At 50.6% G+C, this 17,870-nt stretch overlaps 4 protein-coding genes across 4 annotated transcripts; 1 reads left to right on the top strand and 3 right to left on the bottom strand.

Moving 5' to 3' along the window:
• Window positions 1-23: 23 nt before the first annotated feature.
• TGME49_203720 (vitamin k epoxide reductase family protein) lies at window positions 24-4,405 on the bottom strand. The gene is made up of 5 exons (XM_002367613.2): window positions 3,976-4,405; window positions 3,418-3,505; window positions 2,840-2,928; window positions 2,217-2,294; window positions 24-1,678 (listed from the first exon to the last, which is right to left on the bottom strand). The coding sequence occupies exons 1-5, from the start codon at window positions 4,126-4,128 to the stop codon at window positions 1,532-1,534; spliced, it is 555 nt and encodes a 184-aa protein (XP_002367654.1). The 5' UTR covers window positions 4,129-4,405; the 3' UTR covers window positions 24-1,531.
• A 1,529-nt stretch (window positions 4,406-5,934) lies between these two features.
• Window positions 5,935-13,744, bottom strand: TGME49_203730 (hypothetical protein; the record flags this gene model as incomplete). The annotated part of the gene is made up of 11 exons (XM_002367614.1): window positions 5,935-6,440; window positions 6,819-7,224; window positions 8,006-8,184; window positions 8,769-8,924; window positions 9,157-9,305; window positions 9,682-9,822; window positions 10,300-10,371; window positions 10,656-10,709; window positions 11,012-11,087; window positions 11,305-11,601; window positions 11,921-13,744. 11 exons carry the CDS (start codon window positions 13,742-13,744, stop codon window positions 6,057-6,059), a joined length of 3,738 nt encoding a protein of 1,245 aa, XP_002367655.1. The 3' UTR covers window positions 5,935-6,056.
• Window positions 13,745-14,010: 266 nt separating this feature from the next.
• On the bottom strand, window positions 14,011-15,280 carry TGME49_203735 (hypothetical protein). The gene is made up of 2 exons (XM_018779267.1): window positions 14,857-15,280; window positions 14,011-14,476 (listed from the first exon to the last, which is right to left on the bottom strand). The coding sequence occupies exons 1-2, from the start codon at window positions 14,971-14,973 to the stop codon at window positions 14,312-14,314; spliced, it is 282 nt and encodes a 93-aa protein (XP_018637341.1). The 5' UTR covers window positions 14,974-15,280; the 3' UTR covers window positions 14,011-14,311.
• Window positions 15,281-15,953: 673 nt separating this feature from the next.
• On the top strand, window positions 15,954-17,848 carry TGME49_203740 (hypothetical protein). Its single transcript, XM_002367615.2, has one exon. The coding sequence runs from the start codon at window positions 16,490-16,492 to the stop codon at window positions 17,294-17,296; it is 807 nt and encodes a 268-aa protein (XP_002367656.1). The 5' UTR covers window positions 15,954-16,489; the 3' UTR covers window positions 17,297-17,848.
• The last annotated feature ends 22 nt before the right edge of the window (window positions 17,849-17,870 follow it).

Here is a 17,870-nt window from a genome sequence, read left to right as displayed (position 1 = left end):
AACAATTGTGTTTTGGAGTGGAAAGGTGAATGTGCATAACAGTCTTTCTCGTTGTCGTCAGTGTATCTGCCAAGGCCCACTCTTTTTCTCTTTGCGGCAGAGCGATGACTGTTTCTAAAACCGTAGTTGGGTGTGGAGACGGGAAGCCCTCCCTTCCTCGTGTGTTAGTGGTCACCCAGAACTATGGCCAAAGTCTGCCAGTTAGTTGGAAGGCATGACGCGGGCAAGAGAATAGGGTTTTTCTGCACGTGCATCTGTGTCTTTGTGTCAACACTTTGCGTTGTTGGGAGTCTTGTCACTCACAGCTTCCTCTGCTTCCGCTGTTCAGATGCATTTTTCTACCAAGTCTCGAATATGGCGTTTACAGAGTAAACTTTTTTGTTAGCTGCCGACGCCCGCAAGTATTACACAGGGCGTCGGATGTCGGTTAAGGACACAAACTACCTCCTTGATATCGGAACTAGGGGAAGCGTGAACCGGTATTTGGTCTATGTTGCGCCGGCATCGATTCTTATGCTCCGTGATCTTGCGCTTCTCAAGCCTTTACAACGAAGAATTTCCAATACCAATTGTCGTGTAGCTGTACGCCGAAACTCGTTAGCAAATCTGTATTGATTGTTCCTCTATAGATGATGGCGCCTTGTTTCGTTCACTGAGCCCCTTCCGTTGGGTGGAAATTCGGAAACGTCGAATATGTTCGATCACCTAGTCAACGGGTGGTCTGTGTTTTCACACTGCACAGGAGCCGAGTCTACCCCCATCTTGTGGAACAAGCGAATCGGGCAGACGATACCAGGTGTTGATTTGTGGGCGCCTGCTCCACTTGAACTAGAGTACTTTCGTGAGAGGAAACCATACCTTCTTGCGTCGCTGTTAGCGATAGTGCAGAGATGTGTCGACGTTTGGATCTGTCAGCGAAAGGAGTTTTTATGCGCAACAGAATGAAGGCTTTTTGAATAGTGTCGATGAATGCGTGCACACTAGTGCTGAGAGGTGGCGTTCAAGGTGTTTATTGTGGTAAAATGCCAACATCAAGAGTCCTTCCATGTGCTCCAAGTGGTTGATTGCCAAAGCGGTTATGTCCCTCACAGCAGCGTGAGATTACGAGTAAGCAACAGGAAATCCAAAAGAGAACAAGGCACGGCGTTGAAGCAAAGCTTGCATCAGCTGGAGGCGACCCCGTAGAGAAAAATTCCCACAACATGACACGAGGAATCTGGTAGCGCCACTGGACTGAAGCGTGTAGTCTTGGAGTCTGCTTTAGCGCGGACGTCGCCTCAGATACCCGGCAACGTTGAGGACGGGCAGATCAGGGCCAAATACAAGTTCGCAAAACGTCGTTTTAGCGTTTGCAGACGCATGACACAATTATGTAATTCAAACGTGTTCCGTACGGCACGACATTTGGAAGGCTGCAGGGTGCGAAACACCTACTTGTTGCACCATTCCTGTTGAGGCGTGTCATTCATGGTGAAACTACTGTCGCAGTGCACGCGATACACCTGGAGGTTGGCTCGGTTTAGAGGATGAATTACTTTACTTTCTTTTCTTCCCGTCGTTGAGTTTCTGGCCTCTCGTGTTGACGTGTTCCTCGATCAAGTCTATCAGAAATCTCCTCTGCGGTGGCTGTATCTGCCCCTGTTTGTCGAAAAATAGTAATGAACAGTAGGGCGTTGACCTGCGCAGTAAATCACACATGAACAACCGTCAATGCATAAGCAACAAATCGTTTCTCGGCTGCGGTCAAAAAAATTCAAAATAGAGTCTAAGTTGTCCAAATAATATGATGGTATACGGAGCGCTTGCTTGTCTTCTGACTCATCCTAGATTTCACAAACGTCCCAAATACATTGTGGACACCAGTAAATAAGATATCTAATCATCACGAAAAGGTTGTGCATACTGTTGTATGACAAGTTCAGTAAAATTGCGTCAGATGTAAAAGACAGAACTAAGTGTTAACCTGTCGCCCCATGTGCACAAATATTCAAACTCTTGTGACTTGCTGTGCCAAATGTACTGTGGGCGAGGGTCTCGAAGAGCCTACAGCCCCAGCTGCGACAATATACATCCACTTTTCTTCGATGCCATTTCGCAGCTTGTGATAGATTTGCTGCTACATATTTGTGGCAACATGAAAGCCTACACTGTACTCAGATGCATATCTATGTGCGTTAACATGCTCAGCTTCAAACAATGAAACAATTTCCGCTTACTATCACAATACTCGCCGAAATTATAGAAACGACTGAAAGAGCCGAGTACACCAAGTAGCAAAGGTACCCTGAGACAACCTGAAAAACAGCACAGTCCAAATTTGCACGGCTGTTGCGGAGGTGCCGAAAGAGAATTCCTAATCAGCAATTGATTTAAAGTAAGCATACACCACACTTTGTCACAGGCTATTCCTGTCACTACATTTTTTTCCCTCGTACCCAGTTCACGTCGTACGACAAAACACTGCACGGGTGGTCGGCAATAGACCCAAGTACCTCTGGAATCGCTGTAGGGTGGCATTTGTCCAAACGTACGTATGTGGATCAAAGTGCTTCTGTGTGAACTACCTAAATATTTACATGCGCACGCCTACAAAATCCATAATTATACATGCGCACACAGACACTGTGACCTGAAAGAAACAACAAGAAACTACAGCTATGACAAAGCGCACGTACGCAAGTAGCATATACACATCATGTCGGTGTGAAGGCGTATGTGCTTATCTACGTGTATTTATGCCGATGGGCGCACACGTTCAACTGAACATTTTGGTCCATTCCGGATGAGTGAATACACTGCGAAATGAACTGCAGTGCGCCGGCTGCAAGCGGCTACCTACCAGAGCGGTTGTTGTTCCAAGAAAATAAATATTTTCGAATGCCTGTTTTCCGAAAGGGTACGTCAGCATGAAGGCGTAGAAGGCGACCCCTGCAGAAACAACTTGCCGCCGGAAACCATCAAAGATGGAAAATTGGACATCTTGAGAAACCATTCCTAGAAATCTCTCGCGTAGTGGCGAATGCCAAACACAAACTAGACGCGGCTCTACGAGCCGCTTCCGCATGCGAGTCTTTATACTGAAAATTGATAAGGCATTTAACCACGAATAAACGCACGATACAGAAGAACAACACATGAAAGCGACCATGCAAATGCACGCATGTACAAGGCTACATACACCCAGTGAAGAAGTGCATACTTAAAGCATCCGCATGCCTACACACATACATAGATGTCTTTGACAGTCGCCAAACGCGTGTGGGCAACGTGTGTCTTGTTTGGTGCAAAATGCAATTTGCTTCCTAGATATTGGGTCGGCCAACGACGAATGCTGTAGGCTGCGGGAATTTCTTGTTTCCACCTTTGACGGTGGGCGAAGTGATGATTACAGACAATGAGGGCTGCCCTTAGTCTCACCAAGGTGGCCGTTGGCAACATCCATACGTCCGTGCGGCTCTGCGAGTCCGAACAACGAAAGCATATGGCTATAGGGACTCAGAGCGACCTGTGACGCAGCCACAGAAAAGCGAGCCACAGATTCATTGTGTAGCAACGAACGTTTCGAACGTAGATAATTCTTATGGCTTACGATAAGCACTTGCTACCCAAACGGTGGTTAATCAGCACAGAACTGACTGCAATCTCTAGGCGGGCAAACTGACACCTGCGTATAATCGGTGGAATCAGCTTACTGACCAAGACCGACGCTACAATAACGTTTTAAGCACCTGCATAACTTGTGGCTGCTTTGGTAGCTTCATTCCACAAATCATACGCCAGTAAAGTGTGTGTCATTTTAGAGCCACTAAGAGGTACATCCCACTGAAAAACAGAGAAGCTTCTATCAACGCAAAAATGATTGGCGATGCAACACACAAATGCATCCGTCCCCACACGTTCAAAATGGGAAGACACAACAAGATTGGTTTTTCCTTCTGCTGCAAAGGATAATTCACATGCTGGTTTCTCGCTTACCTTCGAACACATCATGCTGGGCGCGATGTCGCAATAGGGCTTGTAAGCGAGATGTCTCTCCAAGTGTTGTTGGACATGAACGCAATACAAGCTCACCATCAGCCCGCACAGTGCCAGAAGCGCGACTGCAGAGTTGTGGCGGAGGACCGCCATCTTTGTGGGAAAAAAATGAAGTTGGCAAAATTGCAAGAAATCACCTTACCTGCAGATTCGTTGACTCTTCCGAAGGTCACGCCACAATGCTTCGATATATATATTATCTTAGTTCCGCCCCTCTGAAACAGCACGCGAAACAATATTTTCAGAAAATAACTCCAGCATTTTAGGCACAGTAGAACTTTTTACATCTTAATTGATTCGTTTGTGAATTTGCCCACGAGAGCGTGGCCCGGATTATATTGACAATGGCTCATTGTGCGTCGCTAGTCAAAAACCTTTTGGCGGTGAACGTTCAAAAACACGGGGCACGAAGCATCTCCACTAGTACTGGGTGCCACAGTGCCCGAATGTGTATACCGTGTAACGTTTGCCCTCGTGCGCGCATGCTTGGCCACAGCATTAACTCGAATCACTCATGTTCGTGAGGACGTGCGTTGACTTTGGGGGGAGGGCTTGTGAGTACTTGTTGTGTGTCATTTTCACTCACCTAAGGTGTTAATCTTCTGATCAGAAAAACAGGAAGCAGGCTTCATGCAAACGGCGATGCCATTTTAGCAACATGGCACTTCGTACAACTGAAGGAACGACAGTGGTTCACGGGTGTTCGCGATTCCGGAATTATCGTTCCACCAGGACAGGTGGAGAACACACAGACGATAACGAATTTCGTTCATCGGTCCTCTCCGAAATCAGGCACACTTGAAGGCAGCACACGCACACCTTGTCGAGGCAGAAAAAATAGTGTGAACATCACAGCTGCCATATGTGCACTGTGGGGGTGATTATGCGTAGAAAGCTAGTTTGCGAAAGATGTCAGAGTACCAGCGGAAACAGTGGTACCACGATGCAGAGTAATACTGCCATCCTACAGATACTCGACGCCTACGAACCCCTGTTTTGAAGCGTCAAGTTGTGGACTGCATATTTTTGTGAAAAACAAAAGTGCATGAAAGCTATTGCAGGCGATGAATAATTTGTGGAGCTTGCGCGCGATTTGAGTGGTTCACCTGTGGAAAGGGAGACGCATTAGTTCCTTCTCTCCCCTAGTCAAGAACTACCTCGGACGTGGTTGCTGAGTTGATTGTCTCAGGCAAAATATGTGTTCCTCTATAACAAGCAGAATTATAGCAAATAACAGTGGGGATCGCAGTCGTCCACACGGCAGGTGCCCCCAACAGTTTGTCCACCGAGTCGCTCACTCCAGTTGAAAATACTAAAGGCAGCTTTCGAACATTCTCGAGCGCAAGACTGAGTCCACCATACTTAACTCTCTACTATATGAGAGCTGCTCAAATAAGTATCCTTCAGTTCTTGGGAGTCTCTTAGTTTGACAGTATGACGATCAGCATTCACCACAAAAACTGCATGACTGTGGAGTAAGTGCTGAAGACACTCTCAGATGCTTTATGGTTCCGTTTCACTCTGGGGCGGTTACTTTTATACAAGAGCCATCTGTAGCTTTTCCGGCGTGTTCACCGAAAGAACTGGCATCAGCTCAGTCCTAAACTACGGAACCACAGGCATCATAGCGGCAGGTGGAATTAGACCGGGAACCAAACATGCTTCGCCATGATGATGTGTCAAGTGCCGACGAACTAAATATACCACGCAGTGAGCACAGCGTCAGTATTCGGCACATGCATGGTCAGTGGAGGCGGCGCCTTCACAGAGGTTCCTTGCCACTCAATATTTGGAGGCTCCCTGCCGGTGCGGAGACATCCTCGGTGTTATTGTGCCTTCCTGTGCGGTAGCACACACCCACGTCCATATCCTGCGTTTCCATTATTTCCATGTCAGTTACACAATTGCAAAACGCACACGCACAGATAACATGATTCACCATTTCACTCATGTGTTACAGTTCTTTTCTGGGTGTGGTCACTGCCATAGCATCGCAACATGGCATTCTGTAGAGGACGTTTTTACAGCGATGTGGAGGAGAAATTACAGGCAGGAGTAGGCAAAGTTGTTTGAGCCTGCGGCTGCGGGCCTCCTTTCAGTACACTCAACCAGCTATCCAGAGTTGAGGCCTGACGAGCGACATTTTCGATTCGCGACGTCAGGAAATTCGCTGCGGCCCCTACGTTGAACTTTCGTCCGTCTTCAAGAACCATCTGCAGTTCGGAGGGCTTTTGCGCTCCTTCATCATCGGGTTTGTCTTCCTCCCCTCCTTGACGATCTTTACGCTTGGAAGGGGTCTCAAAGAACTGATGGAATTCCGAGTGCATTACCGTCAAAATATTGAACCCCATTACGGACCAAACTCGGTGGCGCAGCGCCACCTCGCCCAATTTCATACCCGTTCCCTGAATACAACAAGGACATGTGCCAAATAATCTTCTATCGAAGCCACCCGGCAGGTGGGCTCCAAAGCCCTGCAAATCCCGGCAATTCGCTGAGCCGAAATGCCTGCTTTCGGACACGTACGTGCACTTTGACGCGCTTGCCTGTTTGAGCAACCATGCGTTCCTATTGAAAGGTTTCCGCTACATCAAATTCTGGTAGATTCCTAGAAGTAGAACATGCAGGAGCCCGAGGCATCACTTAAAGCAGACCACAGTCTCTGACCACTGGACAACGTAAGCGTCAGAGACAAACCGAATAGCAAAAGGCGCAGAATGAGGTTTACTGCCGATTCCCATGATGTGACATCTTTCATCCAGCTGTCCTACGCGAACTCTTACCTGGTGTATCGGCGTTGCATCAAGAGGCTCGAAAATAAGATTGTACTTGGGTACAAGAAAAGGAATCGTATAGAGCTCTGTTTCCCGGCCTTGAAAACACTGAATTCTCGCAACGTAGAAAATAGCATCGTACGGCACAGGACTCATTAGCGGTTCGTTTTGCTTCTTCTCGTCTTCGTCCCCGTCGGCGCTCTCCTTGCTAGCGGGAACTCGCCCTGCGCCTCTGGAGCCTGACGTCGAGTGACCGCGTAAGCGAATCCAATATCGCCGCCAGCTTGACAGCCGAGAGGTCAGCTCTGGAACTTGTTCTTGAACATTGAAGAAACCAATCAAACGAGCAGCCGTGAACGCCTCGTACAGCTGGCTCCGCTGAACCATTGACAAATCCGTCGCGAATTGAGGAATTCTGAGGAAAACGCACAAGTAAAGGCGTTGATCGTGGAGGCGGCTCTGCTTACAAATTTGTCGCCGCGAACGACATCAGGAAGACTTAATGCGGATTTACCTCTAGATGGGGGATTCCGCTGGCAGCGAAACGGAGAAAAATAAGGTGAAAACGTGCGGGCCCCGAGCAGACGAGCGAAGACGCAGACAATGCTTTTCTCTACATAACATGTCAACGCATGGTTGCGGTCTCCTTTTCGGCATGGTCGCGAACAATTGATGACGTCCCTGGAGACCGCGGAGTCTATACACGAAGAAGGAACCGCCTCTCGAGATATGACAGACCGGTGTAGTCTCAGTGCTACAGAGGAAACATAAACGTGGAAAATGCAGAGCACCTCTTCCGAATTCGGTGCATTGCTCACATACACACACAGTTCGTATGAACTGTGAAATAAGAAATAATATACAGATACCCAGTACGGATGCACCTGGCGCGACAATCTAGCGCCCCCTTTCATCTACACAGACATTCACCGTTGCAAATATTGGGTATGATGCCCGTTCCCTTCGAAGATTGGCGCGCGGGGTTAAGCGACACAGCATCGCACTGGACGCAAAGTTTGCAGACTAGTCACTCTGCATAACATCTAACAGACACAATACCGACACTGACCAATGGCTACTTGCTATCAATAAAAATAGCACCACCCAGTACCCCAGATGAGATGAACACGAAGCGTCGTTCACCAGTCTGAGCTCCGTTTTCCTCTTCCGATTCTTAGTCGGAAACCAATGCTCACAGAAGGGCGATGGACTGCCACGCCGATATTTCTCGATAGTCCGTCATGGCAAAAATCCATGCAAGGATCGGCAGCGACTTCCAGCTAAAGTCGGCAATGCGGGTTGCAACTCCAAAAGCTTCCCAGCAGCGGAGGTTTTGGAGTCCAGCCACTGCCAAAGCCAGCGTCACATCGACGAGCTGCGAAGGAACACCGGGACAGGGGAGAGTGACGAAACATGTCACGCTCCAACAGTTGCTTTGCGAAACAACGGACAATAGCCTGAGTCGTTGGCAGATATATTTTGATAGTTTTTCTAGGAATTATTTGACGACCAACATAATGGACAAAGAAGGTAGAACGCTGCAAAGCACTGTCTCACATCACAAATATAAGAACTGAAACTGGAGTGTGCGCAGTATGTAGAAGCATACAAGTGGTCATCAACGAGTTCCGACATCACACGAAGACATATTACCGACTGCGGTGACGAGCACGTTCCAGCGAGACAGATGCTATTGCCATACAAGTTGGAAGGTTTTGTATTGAAACGCACAGCAGGACACCACAACACTGATATGATTATGGCTAGACAGGTAATCGCATTTTCACTCTCTGCGAACGGGCAGTTCATATCGCTTCAAATGAGTTTAGTGTATCTGTGTATCTTGCTCTCTCTATTTACCTACACGTTCATGTACGTAGACACATTGTGATGTGCAGGCTTGTATTAGAATGTGCGTGTGCAGAAGCATGGAAAACAGCAAAGGAGAAATTAGCTGACCCTTTCTGGGGATATCGTATTGGCGAGAGCGTGGCCCTGAAGAGTCTGCGCGATTTTGTTCACAGTCAGGAGGGAGACTGATGTGCTCATGGAGAAGGCAAGGGCTGTCCGGGCGAAGAGGTCCACGGGGAGGGTGTCCATAGATGCAAGTAAATGCTGCACAGAAAGAGGCAGAGGAAATAAGCAGGAACAAAACCGTTAATTATCTGTACATGATAAATATGAACAATCATGGAGCAGCCGGTACGCTCAGAAAGCCCTCAGCACACTCCTTACAACAGAGGACTCAAGAAGAGAACAAATCGTAACGGGGGGCTTGCCATGGCAACGCAGGGAGCAAATCCCGACAAACGAATGAGTAAGCGGGAGCAGTGAAGGGTACCCTTACAGTCTCAAGAACTCGAATAAGATCTGTTGCTGCGACGCACGCCTGTGCGTAAAGAAGGAGAAGCGCCGCTTGCTGCCGCGCGCTCAAAAATTCGGCACGCTCTTGAAGGGGGGCAGCCAGATCAAAAAGCTGCTCGAGAGTCAAGTGTCCTACGAGGAACGGCATCACAAGTTGACGCATACAATCCTTGGTCCACACCACGATGCGACGCTTCTTCGGAGTTCATCAGGGACGACACCAAGAAACGAGACGAAACGCCAATCTTTCTGCCACACAAGGGTGAGATTCAACAACCAAACGAATTGTTAGGCAGCAACACCTACGCCAGCCTGTGTGTCTAAGCCCGGCCACGTACTCATACTTCAACGTAAACCAACATGAGAATGTCCAGTGAGGCTGCATGCATATATACGTATATATACATGCATATAAGTGTTTTTCTACTTGCAAATGCGGCTGTCACAACAGACACGTGCACACTCATATAAAGTACGATAATATGTCTCCACTTGAGCATTCCAGTACCTGCCAGGGCAAGCACGCTTTCCGCGAGGGCATGGGTATGCATTCCCTGCGAAGCTCGGGCGAGAAGTCTCCGCACGCATGCTGACGTCAGCTGGTGTGGCAGTTCGCCTGCTCCAGCGGCGATGGAGACATCGACGAGGACTGGGCAAAGGGCACATTGTCACACGGGAAAACCAGCACCAGAGACAAATTTCCGTCGGATGAATAAAGTACACTTTGCAGCAAAGCCAAAAACAGAGAACCGCCAGTCGAGCTGCTTTGTCCCTTGTTTCGACGCCATAAAAAAGATCCTCTGGAAGCAAGATATGTGACAGAGGAATCAACGAACACGCATATCAGACCCACTCAACCACCGAAAAAAATTATCAGAGCATCACCCGTTATGGGCCGACTTCAGGCGTCGCATGCAGACCGTAAACAAGGAGACCCTCGCCGCACCTACAGGGCTTATAACAGAGTCCAAAAGACCCACCTTGACGGATCGTTCTTATATGGCAAAGGGACGCAGGATCAGTGATTTTGTGAGGAGAGAGAAGTGTCGCTGTCTTTATGCCACTATCGCGATGTGCTGGTACCTGTGGCATCCGAGCCAGGGACTAGAGACAAAAGCAAACTGACCTGAGTCTGGAAGAGTGGCATCTCCCTCGACGTTCAATCGTGACAAGATCAACTTGGTCAACCGTCGCGCCTCTGAGAGATTGCGGAAAGCACAGTGACACACAAACAGCAGGACGGGGTGAGTATGCTGTCAGTTGCACACGATCCCCTGAACGCAGAGTGATACATGTACGGAAACACTCACCGTGACAGGAAACACGAATGTCTGTCGCCCAGTTTCAGTCGAGAAATTTATTCTGAACTCATGGCTCTGCGGATGCATGTGCGTCGAAACAGAGTGGCAGAAACTGTTTTCGTTTCCCCTACTTCGCACTCTCTGCGCATCCACGTGTTTCTTGTCTGAAGCGGTGACTTACGGACAGAGTTGCCAAAAAGATGGAGCAGTCGGACAAGCGTGTCCGGATCTGTTTCTGTGAACCAGAAACGACAACCATACGCAGACAGAGAAACCCGTGAAGCCTTTCCCCGTAGCTTTCGTTTAATCCATGGAACAAACGAGACACCTGCGCTTTCCGTACACGAGACACGAGAAACTTGTTGTCCGTTACGTTTAAGTGGCCACAACCACTCCTTCGATGAAGACTCGTGGGGTCAACTGGCTGTTCCAGTGCTCGCATCACCGACGCATTCAATGGTCGATTCAAGCAATAGCAACAAACTGCAAAAACAGTGTAGGTATCGACGACTCATAACGCAACTACCGTCGACTTACCGTTCGTGTCCTCGAGAAGATGTGTAACCACTTTCAGCATCGGAGCGCTTCGAAGAAACGACACTTTGCTGATCAGCTGAGCAAGAGACAAGCGCAAGGAGGGCGACGCCGCGGTATGAGCAAATCAGGCTGTCGCCGACAGAAACGACACCGCTAAAACAAAGTCGTATCCTCGGTTGCTTCTCAAGTCTCATACCCTTGGGCGATCTTTCCGCTAGTCCATAGACTTCTACCTACGAGGAATTCCCGACCCCAGCACCGCCGCCTCCTCTAAACTCCCTCTGCTACCTTACCGGTTTCGCAGCAAAAGGGTGAAGAACGCGAGCCAGATAGGCAAGTCGTCCATGTGCTTCGCTAAGCTCGTCTTCACCCCCTGTTCCAGCTGATGTATTCCCGGGAAGTCTGCCACTGGCCTGCCATTTCGCCGACCGGATATGGAGGAGCTGGTCAAAAAGCTCGGGATTGTTCAGGCCTTCTGAAGCAAGGAGACACACTGCGTCCCCCATACGAAGGTCTACTGCGTAGAAGAAAAACGGGGAGACGACGGAAGGGGGAAGAACGCATGCGGCTTGCCAAGCTGCTCGCGACACCTGAAGGGAACAAGAGAATAAATACACACGGGAAAATAACACTGCACCAAGATTCTGGCGAAAAATGCCAAACCGACAGATTCAGCGAGCACGTTCTGAAGAAGCGCCGATTTGCAGTGCTCAACCTATTCTCGACCGCGATATGTCACCCGAGATCATCCTTTTCTCGTCCACGGAGCACACAATAGGAAACGCAACATTCGTGAAAGACCGACTGCTACAGAGTAGTCAGGACAGAGGCCACCTCACAGGCAAGGACCCACCTTCGATGACGCGAATAAACGTACGACAATATTTCCGCCTTCGGGAAATGGCTTACCTCATCAATTCTCAGAAGATGTAGCAGCTCTTCAAGTCTGTCCAGAAGCACTTTTGCCACTAACCGTAGCTGAAGACCAGCAGCAGCATCGTGGGCTTCGTCAGTCGTTCCGCCACGCTCCATTCCCCGCGAGACTCCACCTGCAGGGGGTTCTAAGGCTCCCTCGGCTCGTTTGTCGCCTGGCAAGTCTGGAGATGCGGTGTCGGGTCTTGCCGCCACGAGTGCCTCCAGTTTCTTGCGTCTCCCTTTCTGGATCTGTTGTTGGTGAAGGAGAAGAAGCACAGAGATGCCGTCCAGCAAAGGCGGCACATCGGTGACTTCCAGCTCTGGAATGCGACCACACAGGGCTCCCGCAACGAGCCCTGCGGTCGAGATAAGGGAGGAAGGAGCTTCGTGGGCGGCCACAGATGAAGGCGGAGGGGCGTGGCGGGCGAACAGCGAGTTCGAAGGAATGAAGAACGACGAGGAGGCCGGAGGCGACGCGATCAACGTGTACTTGACCGCACAGGAAGCGAGCGAGTATAGGTGACCCACTAGCACCGGAGCAGAGAGAGACCTGCCCGACACGTCTCGGTGAATGCGCTGAATGTGTAGCTCCTCAGCGGCGTGCTGCGACGACGACCCAGAGAGTAGATGCGTTGACGATGTACCAGAAAGATAGAGTGACCCGTTGCTTTCCAAAGACGTATGGAAGCAAGTACTCGCTTCAGAAGTGGGCTCGTCATACTCAGGTGGAGGATGGTACCTGTAGCTGTAGAAAGGGAGGGAAGGGGCCACAGGGTGAGTGGGGGGAGGAGGCGTAGGACGCAAGGAAGGACGGCTACCACCTGCGGGCGACCACGGTGAGCCAACACGAGTAGTATGCACTGGTGGAGAGAGGATCGCACGAGAGGGAGTGCCTCTCGAAACTGTCGTGGCCTGCGGGTGCTGTCCTGCCTCAGGGCCGACAGAAGCAGCGTGAGACGCAGAGGGCGGAAAGTGGGGGACAGGCGGCGGACATGGAAAGACCGGAGGCGGGGGAGGGCCAGATGCATGCTGTGCGGACATGGAAGCAACAGGCACCACGAGATGAGAAGGCGGAGGCCGGGGAGAAGCGGCGGAGGAAGAGGAAGAATGAACTGCATGTGCAGGAGATGACGGGAATGAAGGACCGGAATACGCGGCCGATGGTGACGAAGAGGTGAATAATGGAGACGGAGAGGAACTGGAAACAGGCGGAGGCAGAGGAGAGGTAGGAAGCACTGACGAGTTCATTCCTGGAAGCGGAGAGAACTCAGGACGTGGACGAACTGCGAATGAGGGCATCCAGCTGGATGCACAGGGGACGTACGACGGAGAAGATAGGGATGGAAACAAAGGATCCGAAGAAGGGGAAGGCTTAGCAGCTTGTGACCCCGACGACACGGGGGTCGCGGCTTCGCTTGCCGACAGCCCGTGTCGCCGGTGAGAAGAGGAGGAAACAAATCGCCAAGAGACGCGCGCGACGCAGTGTTTGGAAGCCCGAGGGGATTGAGACCCCCCATTAGCGGCCACGGGAGAGAGGACGGGGAAGCCGGAGGAGACAGGTGACGCCTGAATCGGCAGCCTCACCTTCTTGCCAATCTGAGAGACCGAGAAACCAGGCCCTGTTGAGTCCTCGTCTGACCATACCGTGGGCGAACGGCAGAGACAGGATACAGTCCGCTGGTGGTCCCTCAGCGGGGGTGCTGGAGAAGAACCCACAGCGAAGCACTGTGTAGGCAAGGAGGGCAACAGACGACGTCCAAAAGATGTGGGATGATTCCCGTAAGACGCGCAACCGCGACACGGCACCAGGCGACGCATTTTGAAAGAGTAGTTACGAAATCACCAGAGTTCTGTCTAGAAGGCAGAAAAGAAAGTCATGAATCGAAAGGGAACAGGCCTCGCTCGGTCGGCAGGCGCCCCTACGCCACGGCGAACTTTATGGTGTCTCTGCTTCTGAATTGAGACACGGGACACAAGGCAGTGAGAGACAGGGGGCTCACGGAAAGGGGAGCAAAGCTCCACAAGATAGAAGGTAAGAGTGGATATCGAACATTCCGAATATTCAAGTCAACAAATCAGAGAAGGGGATGTTTTCGCAGAGCGCCGTCATGGCAAACTCTCGATGATGGGGCTGACGGGGGGACTGCGACACCCAACACAGCGGGGGCACCCTGACTCGGTGTTGGAGGCGGATGGGTTACTCAAAAAGAATGAGTCATTCACTGCTTCGAAGACACGATAAAGGCGGTTACAATACTCCCACCAACAAGTGTGTATCAACGGCAGATCACGGTCGGAAGGCCATCCACGGTATCCGACTCTTGGGCTGCGGGAGCCAGTCAGACACGCGAGAGGAGGCCCTCGGCAGCAGTGACGAAGGAGGCTTCAAGAATGTAGCTGCAGATGAGAAGTGACTACAGAGGACCAGTTATTTCTCATGGGGCAAGTGTGCAAGGAAAAACGCCAGAGAAGTTGCCGGCAAATCGCGTTGCGCTTTCTTAGCGTTTTTTTTCGAAGTCTCGCTGCATCTGTCCACCAACGCCTGGCTCGCTGCATGCAATAGAATTGCAGGGCATGTGTGCGTTTCACTCCGATTTCGCCTGAGTCTCCTTCATTTTGTTAAAGGTACATGCATTTCCCTTTCCAAGTGCAACGGAAATTACATATGCTACATGCTGTATTGTAACTTTCGATGGAATCAACGTTCTGCCAAACTCAGAAAGAGGCGTTCCGTGTCAAGCGGGGTTTCATATGGGTTACAGACGGGGAAGGACCCTAGCGACAAGCACCGATATCCACGGGCACGCCAGCTGAGTTTGTAAGCGTCGGAGTCGAGCAGCACGGATCATCACTTTTCATTTCACTCTACGCTGGATGATTGATGTCTCAGCAGTATGACTCGAACGGCAAATGAATGGGGCGCGTCGTACTTGGTGGCAAGACCGTTGGTGTGGAGTCGTCTGTAACGCAGCCGCAGTGTAGTTGTGCACTGTAGTTGCGCACTGTAGTTGCGCAGTGATGTTTACACCTGAACGTAGCCACGTCATGAAACGAGCACAAGCGGCTGAATATTAGTAAATCGGCAAACGAAAGAGCGTGTCCAGAAAGCCGGCCCTGATGGCTGGTGCCAGAAGCGCAGTTTCCACCGGACTTGGCCAACACAGAAGTCCCAGTTCGACTGGCTGATTAGAATGAACACAAACACTCCTATGCTAGTGCGGGTAGGAACGACGCTGACCTTTCAGTTTGCGTCCGAGCAAGATCCAGGTGGGCGTCCTAGGAGAGGAAGCAAGGTCTTGAAGTGTCCGGAAACGTCCCTCAGTTTGTTACGAACCTGCGGACCGGTTCTGTTTGTTGGCCCATAGCAATTAGAACTTTTCCACAGTCAAATGGGTACGGCATCTGACAGCCTCTTGAGATACATTGCTGTTGGCAAAGTAAGCCAGACAGGAACTCCGATAACTGGATGGTTGTACTATCAGTGGGAGTGGCGTTCTCCTGCGTGACTTCCTGCACACACTGCAACCTCACAGGGGACAAGGCGCCTACGGGGGGATCGAGTGTTTGTGGGTTCCAACGCGAGGAATGCCATGAAATTTTCGGGGCAATTATTGGACGCAACCACGTTAATGATACATATTGGGTACCGTGTCCGTATGTTTGATGTGAAACCAATCCCAAGTGCTTCACCGGCGTACGTGGTATAGACGGAGAGAGAGCAAAGGGGGAGTCTTGCCGGTGAAGGCTCTACGAACGCCACCTACTCGGGCGGTGCTCTGGAAGTTGAAAGATCGATAGCCATGAGCAATGCTAGCTTGCTGAAAGCCAAATGGTTGTGGCTAGTTTTTCTGTGTTCGTGTTATAATACTTTTGTCACGTTGTTACCCGGCCCAATTCCGAATGCGATTTTACGCGAGACAAGGCCAGATGCCAGCACATCGGCCGCGCTTCGGTCGTGCTGCCGGATAAACGGCTCGTAAAAACCGAGGTGAGGCTGTAATGCTCTCGGTGATACTGTTCGTAAAACCTGAGGGGTTGCTCTAAAAGAGCGGTCTGGGCGTATGGCGACTACCGTCGCAAAGCCCCACTCCATGGAAACGTACGAGGATAGCGGCTCGGCGTTCTCGGTGAGACGAGTCTTCTTTTCTCTGAGAACTCAGTTAATTACCACTTTGTTCTCTCGTAGGCACTGTGCGTCAGGCTGCGTGGTAGTCTTGCGAGACAGAAACGACGATCGTCATTGATTGCGGGACGGACAAGAATGCATCCGTGTGTGTATTTGTCTTGAACAGTTGGCAGCAGATGGCCTCCGCCCAATCCTGCCATGACGTGATATTGTTTTTCCTACCTGGTCGCTCAGAGTACCGCTAGCAGTCGCTACGTCGACACGGCCAATATGGTCACTGATACGGGGATGCGTGCCGGATTTCACAACTGAAGCACTGGCTGGGGAGGCGAAACAGCCTCGGCGTCTGAACACTTCATGACAATCCACCACTATTTTTCTGCTAAAGAACATAGCATGTTACAAAAACAAAGGCGTGGCAAGCATGAGTGTTTCTGATGCATGCGAGTTTGGGACGTAAGATTTGGTTAAGTCCCGGCAACGCTGTCTTGATTTGCAACTTCCATTTCCATTCGTTGTGTCAGGTGAAACTTAAGGAGTATTGTGCACATGAGGACGCCTCTCCGGGGACTACCGCTTGTTATTTGTGTTTCTCTGGCAATGAACGCCTGCATTATTGTATGATGACGATGGGAGCACAGCTTGCCAGGGTCAGTTTGGGGCACGCTAGGTCGTCTCCGATTCCCCCCCTTCCGGGTACTGCACATACCACTGTCTTCCTCGTCTTCATAGTGACACTGTTGCTAAGTCAGCGTGGATCGTATGTTGACGTGATGGCGATCCCCGTTGGCGGGTCAGCAGTTGGTAGCAATGGGGAGCCTCCGTTTGACGCTGGAAAAGGCGTGGCCTCAGAGCAATCTGGTACAGGGACAGAACCAAGCGCCTCCACGATGAAGGCTGCCCTTGGGCCGGCTTCTCAAACTTCTGAGAAATTGCCGGTGCCTGCTGCCGCTAAACCAGTCATCCATTTGGATGTCGGGGAAAAAGAAGGCAACGATGCCCTTTCCTCCCTTGAAGAATCGAGCCTCGTGTTCACTGATGGCGTGCACACAGCTGGCTCCTCCAGGCCGAGTTTCCGTCGCAAACGGATAGTGAAGAGGGTACTCGGTCCATTGCTTGTGCTTGCAGTTTTAAGTGCGCTGCTTAGAACACTTTCCCGATATTCTTGGACCGGGGGTTCGCCCTCTCGACAAAGCACTGGTGGTGCCACAGCTGGTGCGCGGGGAGATCAACGGGAGCGATAGCCTATTAGCACCGATGGGAACAAGTGATCGCACAGAAAGTCCTGGTGTATTTTGGGTCAGCCGTCGGTCGATTTCAGATTGCGAGGTGCCGCTACCGTATCGCTGGGAAGGCGGGTGCTCAACATTTGTCTCTTTAAGAACGACAATACTTGGGCAGTTGCTGGGTGGAGAAGACCAAGTGTATCGATGATTCCCATGAACTGCTATTTAGGTTTTTCGTGAAATGCATCCAGAGCTGCCGGGCTTTATGCTGGCCCACGATCCTATAGCAGAAGGCCAGCTAAGATGCCACATCGCACAGTGAAAGCGACGGAACTGTCCTTGTTAATAGTGGAAGATTGAGCTGAGGAATGTCCGATGTTAGTATGATTTCGAGTTCTAAGAGTCTGCCTTGTGTAGTCTGGCACTGTGAATGTGTTTCTCTATTCGACCATGGCATGAGCTGATTTTGAAAAATTATCTGCATCAGTCGCGTTAGACCAAGTTATTAAGCATTCCGCCGGTCCGGTATAACCGTCATCGTACGCGTGAGTCTCGTTTTGTCCTACGGACCTCCCGTTTCTGATATATATAT

The sequence above is a fragment of the Toxoplasma gondii genome, chromosome VIIa, assembly GCF_000006565.2.
Source record: "Toxoplasma gondii ME49 chromosome VIIa, whole genome shotgun sequence".
Taxonomy (NCBI): Eukaryota; Apicomplexa; class Conoidasida; order Eucoccidiorida; family Sarcocystidae; genus Toxoplasma; species Toxoplasma gondii.
The sequence above is the reverse complement of the archived record's forward strand: the minus strand, read 5'-3'. Positions and strand labels throughout refer to the sequence as shown.